The 15,962-nt window shown below is 39.2% G+C and overlaps 1 protein-coding gene across 1 annotated transcript in view; it reads left to right on the top strand.

Moving 5' to 3' along the window:
• Window positions 1-15,962, top strand: part of LOC126249193 (uncharacterized) — a 231,976-nt gene that overhangs the window by 199,437 nt on the left and 16,577 nt on the right. The window contains exon 9 of the mRNA XM_049950847.1: window positions 7,210-7,476. Coding sequence (XP_049806804.1) covers window positions 7,210-7,476 — 267 coding nt within the window. The remainder of the gene's footprint in view (window positions 1-7,209; window positions 7,477-15,962) is intronic.

Below are 15,962 nucleotides of genomic sequence, written 5' to 3'. Positions count from 1 at the left end.
AACACTTCACTGTCTGCCACTCCCACCATACTATCCCTCCCCCTCCCTCTCCCCACCCCACCCCTGCCTACTCCTTACCCCCACCCAGTTGCCACTCCCATCATGCACTGGTGCTGCTGCTCGCAGTGTGGTGTCAGTTCTGAGACTGCAGATGTGTGTGCAAGTTGTGTTTGCGTGAGTGTGTGTGTGTGTGTGTGTGCATGTGTGTACGTGTGTCTACTGTTGACAAAGGCCTTTATAGCCAAAAGCTGTAATTGTGTGAATCATTTTGTTGTGCCTATCATGAGCGACTCAGCATTGCCGCTATATGGTGAGTAGCAAACTTTCCTTCTGATATTGTTACAAGGAAGGGATATATTTCACAAGATCTCTTCAGCAATATTTTTGGAATGCTGTGTGTGTGTGTGTGGGGGGGGGGGGGGGCGCAGTGGCTGCCTGTAGGTGGTGTGTACTTGGGATGGTTTCTGCCTCATGCCTCATCATCTACCACTGACTCACACCTATACACATGCAGAGCAGTGCTGACGCAGTCTCACTATGTTCTCTTTGTTTGTACCACTCACATCAGTTGTTCTTTGTATCATTTATGTTGCACCTTCTGTATGATTCTTTTGTCTTGTTATGTGTGGACTCACAAGAGGCTTATTTCTGTTATTGTTTCAAGGTTTATGAACAAAACATTATTTGTGTTGTTTGGAATGGTTTTACATATTATTTGGTTACTGCAGAATATGAAACAAACTTTTCATAATTAAATAAAGTTGCAGCAGTAAGTTGCCTTATGACATCTAAGCATTTAGCAACCTGAGCAATATTTGTATCATACACTTCTTTTGCAACAATAGTTTTTGGAATTTCATTTCCCTTTCTGTCTCTTAGCAGGATGCATCAACTTTCTGGATGTGGGAAATGTGTCAATGATGCTACCTTGTATATCTTTTACGGCTCTTTTGAAATGTTGTATCTCTTTATGTGTTCAGTGGGTCAACTGCTCATTTTTTGTAATTGACTGTAGCATATGTCAACATGTGCCATAATATGTTTGAACACGGAAACCAAAATTGAAATACTGGACACTCTAATTTCAGGCAGAGCACTCTCGCTTGAGTAATTGTAGTAATTTTCAAGATGTAAGCTCAATTTTGTCCAAGCATTCTGCAAGTGACACTCTATTTTCTTACACAATTTGCGCATTTCTTTATTTAAAATTCAATCTTATGTTGGAAACATGAGGGACTTTTCTGTTCACTATGTCAATTAGTGTTGCTATGCACTGTGAATAATTACGTAAAAAAACTAAGAAGCTCTCTAAGGTAATAAAAATTCTGATGTCCATATTCTGACACATTGCTAAGTCTAAAATTAGATTCAACTTATGTGTATACCAGTGAACAACACAGGCATTGTTTAGAAGTGTCTTTGAAAACAGTAGGCTTCAAAAGTGATCATTAAGCACAACGTCAAGTTCAGCAGTAAAATTTGTAAGACTGTGGAAAATTTCAGGCTTTGATGAGTAACTGTGTTTGTCATTTCCTTGAAGCGCAAGCTCAATAGCACCACAAAATTTAATACAATGCACAATTTTTGAGAGTACATGATGATTTTTGGGAATCTGATCATTGTGTCTTTCACTTGACAGCCTATAAGCACTATCCAGTTGTCATCTGATAATGTGTTCCGCTATGAGGTTGTGCTCTGTCTGTGCTGCCATATGTGATTTAGCTCACTTATGTTTCTTCATCTTCTGTAATACAGTAAATGTCAAAGACTGCCATTGCCTCTTAGTGTCCAAGTAATTTAACCCCTGGCATTCCTTTTGGAACAAACATGGAAAACAATACAATTTGTTTGTGATATCACAACCACATTACCAGTCTATGTTTGTTTTAGTTTTCTTGACTAACATGATTTCCAGTGTTTGTCTCCCCAGGTCCTTGACATGAAGTTTATCTTCAAGTGACAGGAAAGGTAAACTGAAACTAATTTCTCTTAAGTCTCTGCACTGAAATATCATAAATCCTGAATTGCACTGTAGACGCTGTAGAATTTGTATCTTCAAAAACACAACAATATAAAATTCTTGCACATAACAAACTATAAAAGCTTATCATAGAATGGGAAACTTTACTGCAACAAATATGGTAAAACTTCTGCCTGTCATTGTTGACTACACTCTTACTGTTGCAGTTTCAGAAGTATAATAGCTCACATGGGTCAATGACACAACAGATATTATAAGTTACAGAATAGTGTAGATATGAATTTGATTCAAAATGTGATATTTATGTGTCATATCAATGCATCAACTGGGGAGGAAGAAGAACTGCACTTTGGCAAGGTTCAGCAGCAGGAGGAGAAGTGGAGGCTCTGATGGATACACACTGGAGTGTTGCTCCAATACTCAGGATATAAAACATTTCCTGGCCTCCACTCCTCTCTCAGCCCTTTCCAATGAACTCAGCAGCTGGACTGTGGTCTCCAGGAGTGGTGGTGCAGCCAGATTTTGCACATGGGTTGAGTTGAGCACATAAGAGCTGACTGCCAGATTCAAACATGATTATACACATCAGCAGGGATATTCATACATATTACCATAATTATATGTCATGGAGGCAGGAGAATATATTATTTTAAGTTGAAAATCTTTATGCACTGTAAAATTTTCTCTGGCGCCAATAATTCTATGGAGTTCATTGCTCTGTTGTGCCATAAGATGAACCACCACTGCCCTAATTTCACTCTGTATGGTCACCTAATTATGTCTGTATAACCAGTCTGTGAACTCTTCTGTGGAAATCTCTTAATTCATCTTCATGCTATCTGATACTACTTGGTAATAGAACTTATCAACCAGTATATTATAAGCATTTAAACGTACTAGAGAAAAACTAAGTTTTATGTTGACCCATCTGGGGAGGATGGTAGTCACCTTCTCATAATATCCCGGAGGGAGTGCCTGTAACATGCTTGCTTTGCGTGGTAGATGATGGGGATAGGTCGGTCAGTTTGCAAAACTGTTTTTCATTCTGTGTGCTCTTTGGACACATATAGGTATATTTAACATCACAAACATGATGTTATGGGTCTGCTATATGCATTATTCAGAGACCAGAACATGGCAGCAGTAATACACCATAATAAATTTTTGCATTTCGAGAGCACAAAATTCTTCTGTGTATTGAGGAATATAATACTGATTTTAGGTATATTCTTCCTGTAGACTACATGCATTCAACACATTTGCAAATGATATGACATGAACAAGCTTAAATTCAGAATGGAGAAACATTAAATGTGGCATACCATTAGATTTGGCACTTGGTTCGCTGCCATTCTTGATCTACATAAATGATTTACTGGGGACAATGGAGGACTCTTTTAAACCTGTAATGTTTGTTGATGAGACAAATATACTGATAAAATTTGCTGCTACAGACATGATTGCCACAGGCCAAGCTGGGTGTGATTTCATTGTAGCCTAAGCTGACTACCTGTGCTTGGACCCTTCCATCCTTGACTGCTCCCTATCTTGTATATTACCTGTGCTAGCCTCCTTGCACTGTGCTGATTTGCTAGCTTGCAAGCCAAAAATTGCAGAATCCATACATTCACTCCCTTCTAGTTCATCTGATCTCTTGGTGCATGCTAGCACAACTATTCACTCAAAAATTACTCAAGGGAAGAGAATTTCTTCCTAGAAAACACTTCTGATGCATATGAATACTTTTTAAGTATGCTACATAGATCAAATTAATTGTTCTCTGGCAAACTTCAAGGCCAGAAATTGATGTTTTCAAATACAAAATCTTTCAGATCTGCATAATTTTTTATTAAGCGATGTGATGTATGCTGTGTATTTACTTCATGCATGGGATATATATTGTAAAACCAGGTCCACCTGTTGCCAGCACATTATTTCATCTAGAGAGATGCTTCAAACTCAGAATGTTGAACCTTTTGAATTCTTTTTGAAATGTGTATTATGTATTTTCAATCCTTTTATATGTCCCCACACAACATCCATGGCCAAGTATCACAATACCCAAATATAACTGTCTACGTTACATGGTAACAATTTTAGCATATCATAAACAGATGAATACATATAACTTTTGTTTCACTGGTGCAGTGTATGCTGTGTAATTAAATCATGTACAAAATATATATATCGCATCATCTGAAACAGCAAGTCTGTTTCTTGCCAGCATACTGTTATTTTTTCATTTAGAGAGACACTCCAAAGTGAGAACATAGTTGTTTGAATACTTTTTTTTTAAAAATACTCAGTATGTATTACCACTCAGTCCTTAGTAAAGTATCATGGCAAAAAAATCCATCATGTTGGAATAATTTCATCACAGTGTAAAGTGATGAATATATATGTATAGTTTTTGTTTAACTGGTAGAATGAACCTTATGTATTTACATCACATGTGAAATAAATATTGTAGCCTCTGAAACACTAAGTCTGTTTGTTGCCAGCATATTTCATAACCTAGGGGGGTACTTAAAGTTCAGAAACTTGAAGCATTTGAATACTTGTTTCAATGCACAGTATGTATTTTCACGACTGCTTTATTGCCCTTGGGTAAATTTCACTATCAAAATAATATCTGAATATGATTATATACATTACATAATAATAATTCTAGTTCACTATAAGTAGATGTGTATACATGAGTTTAGTTTTGCTGGTGCAATATATGCTGTGCATTTACATTATGTACAGAATATATATTGTAATATCTGGAACACAATATCTGTTCATTTGCCAGTGAACTACTTCACCTGAGGGAAATGTTTGAATACTCTTTACACTCATTGTATCTATTTACAAGCCTTCTTTTTGATGCAGGCTTTCCTCTGGCGCTGACAAAGTTAAAATTAGTTTTTTATATTGTCTTTTTTAATATTTTTATGGATCTTGTTTCTTTCTTTTTTAACAAAACAGTTTATTTGCAAGTGTCAAATAATTTCAACTATGGCATCAGTTTTAGTTCCTGATGATTAATAATGCCTCTTTGTGTGATAAGTCTTGAAACAGAGTAGGACACACAATGGTACATAGCAAGTGTTACATTGGTATCTAGTTTCCACGTGCACTTTCTGTTTCATGGAAACCACATATCTGCACATCAGCAAATTTTTCTTTGAAAGTTCACTCACAGTAATATGTGGAAAATGTCTTCCTGTAAATCAGAACGTCTTCCTCTGTCAGATTTGTGCCATTTTGTTGCATATTTTTCTAGTTTCTGTAATGAGAGAGAGGTAAAACTCAGAGACTGCCATTTTTTTGCCCTGTAACCAACCTGTGGAGAGTATGAGCATTTAAAATGCATTAATCCAAAATGTGAAAAAAATGTTTTGTGTAAGATGTCGCAGTCATACTAAAATTCCTCTTTAAAAATAATTTTGTGCATAATGGAATACAACAGCAACACAAAGCAAAGACAAAATTGCAGATATCTGCCAAACATCATAGAAATGCATCTCATGACCCTTAGAAGGGACACCCTGTAAGATAACATCCCCCTTCCCCTTCCTACACCTCCCAGACTGGCACAAATACACTGGTTGTTTCTCTGTTTTTGATTGGTTTCCCAAGCAGATTGGTGTCGGACAAGAGAAATGGGTAGGGCAAAAGAGCCGATGAAGTATCACTTCTGCAAATCAGCCTCTGCTCAGTGTCTCTCTTGATATTATCCAAATGTTGGAAACCTCAACAACATCCTTTCCCAGGGCTTCTACTACCTCTCACTGTGCCCTGGAGATCAACGATATTCTGTCACCTATGCACTGCAGTGTGCTAGTGTATCCATTTTTCATCCTTATTCTCAGAACAGTAGCTTATAGGTATTCCCATGTGGATGATCTAATGGCGAGACCTGTTCCATACATCCAGTCCCTATCTACTACTGCAATGCAGTCACAGACATTTTCCATCTGGCTACATGACAAAATAGCTGTCACATATACCTGCCACAGTGCAATTGATGTGCAGTGTTCTATATGGGTATGACAAATAATCTGATGTCTATGACAAATAATCTGATGTCTATCTACAAAGATAGTCACCACCAAACTGATGGTAGCTGTAGCCATCCTTGTTTAACATGCTGCACAACACACAACCAATGCCTTCAACTGCTGCTTCAGTACCCATTCTGTCTGAATCCTTTCCTCTAGCACCTGTTCCTCTGAGATGTAAATGTGGGCTCTGTCTCCCCAGCACATACTCTGTTCCCCCCTGCAGTTTTGACTGTCTGTAAGTGACATTGGTCAAATAAATGAAGTGTATTCCTTGAAGGGCAACACTGTATTTTCAGACTATTACTATGCAAAGACTGTTTTTATTGACATTTTGCCATATTTATTTTCAAGAGAGAAGAATTGTATGTACTATAAATAGTTATCCTCAATGTCCAATTTTTATTTTACTCTGAGTACACAAACAGCTGAATCTTTTTCCTTGATATGCTCAACATAGCTCACATTTCAATTCATTAAACTATATCTACTGCTCAAAAGCACGAAGGAGTCATATTTGAATGCAGACATTCACTTTCATACCTTTGAAATACAAAAGTAAAAATTAAGTTGGTAGAAACTGTTAATCTAACAGTTAAACAGGACAGGCATTTCATCATGATGACACTTGTGTACCAGTTTCCAAAAGTTTAATGAAAAACTGTGCATGAAATCATCATCATCATCATCATAGTTATCGCAGGTGGTAAATTTCTAACAGACGGTATACAAAAACTGATTCCCCATTGTAATATGTGGATATAATTATGTAGATAGTGGAAGATCAATAACTACACATTCAATGAACATGTTATTACACTTACAGTTTATTGTTTGCGTGTTTTTTGTATATCACATCACAATTGTTTTCAGGGTGAGCATGATAACAACATATTTTATTTAATATATATTTTTTGAATATGATGGACAATTGTTCCTTCTTACATTACTATTTATCTATTTATATTGAATAATATTTTTGTTTGTTTGTTCTAAATATCCTGACTGTATTATGTTGAAGATGCTGACAATTTGTTGTATAGCATATAAAACAGTAAAACATACACAAATGCAGTCATGCTGGAACTAGATTTTTCAGTTAAGGACCTATTCAGTACATATGTCCGTTATTTAACTTATTTCTATAAAACATTGTATTCTGCTTATTTGATGTTTTTATAGCCTCGTCTGCTGGCATCACATACTGCAAACAGAGAAGATGAAGTAACACATATTTTAAATTCCAATTCTACAATGGACCTGCACATAATGGAAGCAGTTAAACTACATATGCTTAAAAATGCTATTGAACTGTACCATAACTACACAAATGGGGAAGATGTTCCATTATTTGCTACATTAATGTTCTGTCGAGACACTTCAGAAACACCCCGAGAACTGATGAGAAATCATTTACTTGAAGTTGGAAACACGGCTGGACTGGAGCAGGTAATAACATGCTCTTTTGCATCAGTTTGCTACTCAGAAATATTTGGAATAAACAAAAAACTTTCTTGATTATATAGGCTTACATAAGGGTAAATTTCAGTTTACAAATTTAGGTGTGGTGTAATGAGGGGAAAATACTTAAAATTACACAGAGAGGGAGGGAGGGAGGGAGGGAGGGAGAGAGAGAGAGAGAGAGAGAGAGAGAGAGAGAGAGAGAGAGAGAGAGATAGCCCACTCAATATTTACCTGCAAGAGGTTCATGTCTCAATAGCTAATATATATACTTAAAATATACAACAGCAATCCTTGCTTTAAGAACAATAGGTTCAGTTTTCAAAGAAGAAAGGAGAACTGATTGGGACAGGTAAGGCTATATTACAGACCATGTGAGACACAGTTGGGTGCTTCTGTTTTTCAGTCTAACAAGACAGTTCCACCAGATAGTTCTAAATGATGATAATCTACTCTTGTACAATCCTAAGATGATGATCCTTCTTTTTTCATATTGCACACAATTCTTCTGAATTAGGCAATTTACGCACACCAAACTGGCCAAGTCTGGCCTCAGCAGCCAGAGACTGGTCATGTGTGTGAGAGATGTATTTCTGTGAATGTGTGGTGTGTGTGAATATACCTGCAAAATTATATTATTGTACACAGGTAGTTATTGAGATACAACACCAAAAACACTGAGATGTGTGAAAAACTGCCACGTCATGCATGGTGTTTAAATCCACATATGCCATTAAATGTATCTACAAAATCAAACCATGGAAATCCAGGATGCAAGAAGGCATTTTGGCCAAAAGCTTACTTGTTTAACGGTCTTCTTGGTATGCCTTTCTGTGGCTCTAGATTGCCACTATATGGCAAGTAGCAACCTATCCTTTTCATAATATTGTCATTATTCCATCCTGGATTTCCATTGTTTGATTTTTTAGATACATTTAATGGCATATGTGGATTTAAACACCATGCATGATGTGGCAGTTTTTCACACATCTCAGTGTTTTTGGTGTTGTATCTCAATAACTACCTGTGTACAATAACATAATTTTGCAGGTATATTCAGTGGTATATGTGAATAGTGTCACCAAAATGCACTGCAAATACAGTTAACAGTGAAGAAGTAATAAATTAAAATGTCACACCTGATGTGGCAGTTTTACTGCATGAACAGTGAAAATGTAATACATAATAATTTTTTCCTTTTCCCATTTTGTGGGGATTGTCAGCAAGTTTCCTAAACATTTGAAATTAAGTGTAAAGCTTGTCGTAAGTCACTATGTGCTCTCACTCTCAAATACTGTGTGAATGAATTTTGGGCATTTTTGTGTCATGGTGTAATGTAGCAGAATAGGACAAAATTTAATGAAAAGTATGATACTGGCAATAACAAAGTATGCAATACTAGGCTTACCCAAAGTTATGTAAATGAAAGAACTTGTATTGTAACATTATTGGATTAATGTACTGATGAAATTAACCCAACTTGTAATGTATATAGTCCAAATTAAGATGAATTGTAAGGATAGTAACCCACAAATTAAAAACATTGTCACAGAAGAAGCTGAGTAGCGCAGTCACTGTAGTGTAGTGGTTATGATACTAGATTGTTGCATAGAGGGTTGTGAGTTTAAAACTCACCTGAACTGAAACATTTTAATTTCTATATTTGGTTTGAGTACATTCTAGAAAGTATCCACAAATGGCAGGAATCACTCCACTGGAATGTGCTGTAGCTGTATATATACCGTATGTGTTTTGGCTGGAGGCAGTTCACTCCACGCTCTTGTATGTGCAAATGCTGAATAAACCTTCGTTAAGTGAAGTTAGTGTTTGTCATTCATCTGCTTACACCTTCCTCTTGACATTATCTGGTGGAGAAGCCAGGTATTGGAACTTGTGATCCCGCACATTATCGATGACACAGTGGCTCCCATCAGGCCATGACAGAGCCGCCGTTGAAGAAAAAGAAGAAGAAGAAGAAGGCATCACGATGACACCAACTGTGTGCCACTACATGAGACATACTTCTGGGTTCTCTGATGATGATGGCCAAGGTCCAAACAAGTGGCTGAAGGCAGATGAGCATATAGCCAAATTTAAGAAATGGGACGACACCGTCTGTTTGGCTAACATATTTTTCTACTTGGAGATCACTGCCAAGCAATGGTATGAGAACAACGAGGAGAAGTTCACAATCTGGCAACACACAATGCCAAGGCTGAGGATAAATGAAAGTGTAGGCTGAGGATAAATCAAAGTGCAGGGCACAGCATCCAGGAGAAATGACAGCATCCTACATTAAAAACGTCTTGGAGCCATGTAAAATAGTGGTTCCTTGAATGGAGGAGGAAGATAAGGTTGCACATCTCATGAAGGGTGTTGCTGAGGACATGTATCAAGCCCTACTCCTGAAGGAGGTTTTGACAGCAGATGATTTCATAAAATGGTACCAGTATTTCGAGACAATGCATCAAAAAAGAATTACGCACAAGAAGTTTGAATGGATTCCAAACGTTATATCGATGTCTGTGATGGAGGAAGAAACTGATTTCATAAGTTTTCTTTGTCAGGTAGTGAGAGAGGAAGTTCAGAAGGCACTTGGATTGCACAGTGAGCAAAAAACTGAGACGCTTCAAGAGGTCATAACGGAGGAAGTGGAACAGACATTGAACCCAATCTATCATTCTTCATTTCCCTGTAAAATGGTAAAAAAGTCAAGACCCAGGTGAAGTTACATTCCTACAATGCCGCACTAAGGAAGACTGACATCTGGAGGACCCAGGATAACCAACCAGTATGTTTCCAATGCGGACGACCGGGACATGTGGTGTGCTATTGTCAAGAAAGGCAGCGGATATTTGATGATGCCCACGCCATAAGACAGCAGACCGATCTTAGCCGACGCCAACTCCGGGACGATGAGGATGTACAAGGTGATGTGGGTGCAGGACGACGTAGGTCACCATCACCGCAAGTTAGCTGCTGGAGAGGACGCTCCCCAACTCGCCGATCAAGGTCTCCATCGCCCTTTAGTCACTCCAGCCGATCACCTAGCCACTGCAACCTGGAAAACTAAAGGGTGTGACCTTCCTTGAAGGTGAGGGTGCTGAAGAGAAGAATCCTACACTGTTGATCACTACAAAAATGGCAGGAAACTACATCAATATACTCATGGATGGCCGACCAGCCCAAGCTCTTGTAGACTCTGGAGCATCATATTCAGTTATTTCGGAGAAGTACCATCACCAGTTGCAGAAAACTGTATTCGTTGACAACAAAACATCTGTGCTGAAGGTGGATAATGGGAAATACGTAAAACCTACAGGAAGATATACCATTCGTGTGGGTATAAGTGGCCATACAAAGCCCTTAGAATTCGTCGTCTTACAAGAATGTAGTCATGATATCATTCTCAGATGGGACATTTAGAAAGCTTCTCAGGCAATTATACATTGTGATTGCTCAAAGATTATGCTAGATGACATGAGATACTGTGGACAGGAAGATGCGCATCCGAGTTTGTGGACACTGTGTGCTGGATGAAGTGATCATTCCTGCAATCAGTGCTAGAAAGGTAGCCGTCATGTGTCATGCCATGCATCAACCCATGGTTCTTGTAGTGGAATGTAAGAGAAGCATACCACTGAAGAATAACTTGGTCATCCCAGCCTTTGTCATCTCGTTTAAGAATGGATTTGGTGAATTGTGGATAGTTAACTGTTGCCAAGAACTGCAGATCATTCCAAAATGTAAGTGTGTAGCAAACACTGAGCCATTAATTGCAGAACAGCTGAGCATCATAGAAACGTTCCATGACGAGTCTGTGGGTGAAATTAGCGCTACCACTACGAGACAAGATCTTCTAGCTCAACCATCACCAGATCTCATTAAGGAACAACAGAAGAAGCTACTTGCCATTCTTCAAGAGTTCTCTGAGTTCTTCAATCCACAGGTGAAGAGCAAACTAGACAAATCGACAGTGAAGCACCAGATTAGCACTGGAGACCATCAACCAATAAGCCAGAGAGCATGTCAAATAATTCATGATGAGGTAGAGAAAATGATGAAGAATGACATCATTCAGCTTTCGCAGAGCCCATGGTCATCACTAGTGGTTCTCGTTGGGAAGAAGGATGGCAGTTGGCGCTTATGTGTTGATTACAGGAAGCTTAATAAGATAACTAAAAAGTACATTTACCCTCTTCCATGAATTGACAATACACTAGATTGTCTGAAGATTTTCTCAACCATGGACATGTACTCGGGATACTGGCAAATTGAAGTAGATGAGGCTGATTGTGAGAAAACTGCACTCATCACCCCTGAGGACCTGTAGGAGTTTAAGGTAATGCCATTTGGTTTGTGTAATGCACCAGCAACTTTTGAACGAATGATGGATAATCTTCTAAGGCAACTGAAGTGGATGATGTGTCTTTGTCATTTAGATGACATTATAGTGTTCTCAGACATTTGATGAACACATAAGAAGATGGAGGGCCATTCTTAAGTGTCTCCAACAAGCCAGACAGAAACTCAATCCAAGAAAGTGTCTCTTTGGAGCAAAAGAAATCAAAATACTTGGGCACCTTGTGTCAAATGAAGGTGTGCGCCCAGACCCAGAAAAGGTGAGAGCTATAATGGAATTTCCTATTCCTAAATGTGTTATAAATGTGTGAAGCTTCCTCAGATTATGTTCTTATTATTGTCGTTTTATCAAATACTTCTGTATCAAAGCCAGGTCACACCAAGAGTTGTTAAAAGCTGATGCTAAATTTATCTGGGGTGGTGCTCAACAAGTCTTTCGATGTACTGCGGAAACCTCTGATGACTGACCCTGTACTTCGTCTGTATGATGAGAAAGCACCTACAGAACTACACACAGATGCCAGTGGGTATGGGATTGCTGCTGTTCTTTTGCAGATTTTGGATGGAAAAGAGAAGATTATAGCCTATGCATCTAGGACACATAGAAAAGCTGAGAGAAACTACTCAACTACAGAAAGAGAATGACTTGCTGTGATCTGACCCATGTGCAAATTTCAACAGTATCTCTATGGAAGGCCATTAACAGTTGTTACAGACCACCATTCACTTCGTTGGTTGACAGAGCTTAAGGACCCAACAGGATGACTCACCAGGTGGCCACTACATCTTCAACAGTATGACATTACTATAGTGTACAAAAGTGGAAGAAAACACCAAGATGCCAACTGTCTCTCAAGAAACCCTGTGCAAGACCATCAAGACTTTGATGAAGATAGTGACTGTCTCACTGCACTCCAGGATCTCTCTGCTGAGCAGGAGGAGGACGCAAAGATATCTCAAATTATGCTGGCCTTAAATTGGTCAGAGTATGTGAAAGGACAATTTAAGGTAGTTAATGGATTACTTTGCAAGAAAAACTTTGATCCGTTTGGAAAGAGGTGGCTACCAGTGATTCCTAAACACATGCTCTTAGATGTTATACAGAAATTCCATGACACGCCTGAGGCTGGACATTTAGGATTTATTAAGACATATGATAGAATAGAATCTGCAAGAGATTTTTCTGGCCAAGTTTATTTAGGAGTGTCCGTCACTATGTGTTGCACTGTCAAGAGTGCCAGAGAAGAAAGGCAGTTCCTCAGAAACCACCTGGCTGACTCATACCAATTCCACCAGCCAAAACGCCTTTCCAGCGTGTTGTGATTGACCTCCTTGGACGATTTCCAATGTCTGTTAGTGGCAATAGATGGATTATTGATTGCACTGATTATCTGATGCACTATACCATTAAAAAAGCCGTGGAAACAGCTAAAGCATTCGAGGTAGCCAAATTCACTGTAGAAGATATTGTATTAAGACATGGTACCCCAAGGTCATTAATTATGGATCGAGGGAAAGTTTTTTAATTGAATCTTGTGACAGAGATAAACTGCTGGTGCAACATTACTCATCACATGACGACCACCTGCCATCTGCAAACTAATGGGCTTGCTGAATGCCTTAATTAGACCTTGGCCAACATGCTGTCAGTGTTTGTCAATGTTGAGCAGAGCAACTGGGATGATTTCCTACCTTTTGTGATGTTTGCCTACAACGACGCCAAACAAGATACCATAGGATTTACGCTATTTTTCCTGGTGCATGGGCGTGAGGCAATGACGACGATGGACACTGTGTTTCCGTTACTTCCTGATGATGTGGATGACAACTACATCGGCCAGGTGTTAACCACAGCTGAGGAAGCTTGGCAGTTAGCTCGTCTCCACACACTGCAAGCTCAAGAAAACGATCGCTGAAGGTATGACGCTAGCCACCGCCCTGTTCTCTACCAGCCTGGTACCTCATCTGGATCTGTTCAGAGAGTTGGTCTCTCTGAGAAGCTCCTCAAGCGCTACTTTGGACCTCATAAGGTTGTAAGACAGTTGTCTGAAGTTACTTATGAAGTTGAAGATTTCGACCCCAACACAAGATGATGAAAGATCAGAGATACGGCCCACATCCTTCGAATGAAGCCCTATAATGATCCTGCAACCCAGGGTACATTCTAAGCTCCAGCAACAAGCAACATGTGGAAAGGTACTGAAGAATGTAGCGGCAAGGGAAGTTCTAAGATGATCACCGCCGGGGGGAACATCAGTCATCGGAAGTAGAGTATGCAGGACCAATGACTCATTCCCGGACTAGGAGGACATAACACCGATACGGTCTTCTCTTAAGGAGGGAGCAATGTCGCTGAACAAGCTGAGTAGCACAGTCGCCGTAGTGTGGTAGTTACGATAATAGATTGTTGCATGGAGGGTTATGAGTTCAAAACTCACCTGAACTGAAACATTTTAATTTCTATATTCGGTTTGAGTACATTCTAGAAGTATCCACAAATGGCAGAAATCATTGCACTGGAATTTTCTGTTGCTGTATATATACCATATGTGTTCTGGCCAGAGGCAGTTCGCTCCACACTCTTGTATTTGCAAGTGCTGATAAATCTTCGTTAAGTGAAGTTAGTGTTTGTCATTCAGCTACTTACACCTTCCTCTATGTGACAATATGTTAAAGTCAATGTAAACAAAAGTCCAATTTATCATCACAAAATTTGTATGTAAAAAATGATAGTAATTGTGATTCAGATAACCATAAAGTCACATGAGCTATGTTACTAACAAACATTAATCTGTGCTTATAAAATTAGCAATGCAAAGATTACAACATTATTGTGGATATACACTGAAGAGCCAAAGAAACTGGTACACCTGCCTAATATCATGAAAGGCCCCCGCGAGCTCACAGAAGTGCTGCAACATGATGTGGCATGGTCTCGACTAATGGTGAATTAGTGCTGGAATGAACTGACACCATGAATCCTGCAAGGCTGTCCATAAATCTGTAAGAGTATGAGGGGGTGGAGATCTCTTCTGAACAGCATGTTGCAAGGCATCCCAGATATGCTCAATAATGTTCATGGAGAGTTTGGTTGCCAGTGGAAGTATTTAAACTCGGAAGAGCATTCCTGGAGGCACTCTGTAGCAATTCTAGACATGTGGAGTGTCACTTTGTTCTGCTGGAAGTGCCCAAGTCCGGCAGAATGCACAATGGACATGAATGGATACAGGTGCTCAGACAGGATGCTTACGTACATGTCACCTGTCAGAGTCATATCTAGACATATCAGGGATTCAATATCATTTCAACTACACATGCCCCACACCATTACAGAGCCTCCACCAGCTTGAATAGTCCCCTGCTGACATGTAGGGTCCATGGATTCATGAGGTTGTCTCCATACTCGTACATGTCCATCCGCTTAACACAATTTGAAATGAGACTCGTCTGACCAGGCAACATGTTTCCAGTCATCAACAGCCCAATGTCAGTGTTGATAGGCCCAGGCATGAGATGTAAAGCTTTGTGTCATGCAGTCATCAAGGGTACATGAGTGGGCCTTTGGCTCCGAAAGCCATATCCATGATGTTTCATTGAGTGGTTCACACACTGACACTTGTTGATGGCCCAGCACCGAAATCTGCAGCAATTTGTGGAAGGGTTGCACTTATTTCATGTTGAAAAATTCTCTTCAGTCGTTATTGGTCCCATTCTCTTCAATCATCATTAGTCCCATTCTTGTAGCATTTTTTTCCAGCGACAGAAATGTCGGAGATTTGATGTTTTATTGGATTCCTGATATTCACAGCACACCTGCAAAATTGTCATACGGAAAAGTCTCCACTTTGTCACTACCTTGGAGATGCTGTGCCCCATTGCTCGTGCACTGACTATAACACCACGTTCAGACTCACTTAAATCTTGGCAAACTGCCATTTTAGCAACAGTAACCGATCTAACAACTGCACCAGACACTTGTCTTATATAGCCATTGCTGACAGCAGTGCCATATTCTGCCTGTTTACATATCTCTGTATTTGGATATGCATGCTTATAAAAGTTTCTTTGGCACTTCGGTGAATATATGTCATGCAGTTTTGTTATTAGTATTG

The sequence above is a fragment of the Schistocerca nitens genome, chromosome 3 (genome assembly GCF_023898315.1).
Source record: "Schistocerca nitens isolate TAMUIC-IGC-003100 chromosome 3, iqSchNite1.1, whole genome shotgun sequence".
Classification (NCBI taxonomy): domain Eukaryota; kingdom Metazoa; phylum Arthropoda; class Insecta; order Orthoptera; family Acrididae; genus Schistocerca; species Schistocerca nitens.
Note: the sequence above shows the minus strand (reverse complement) of the source record. Positions and strands in the feature narration are given on the sequence as shown.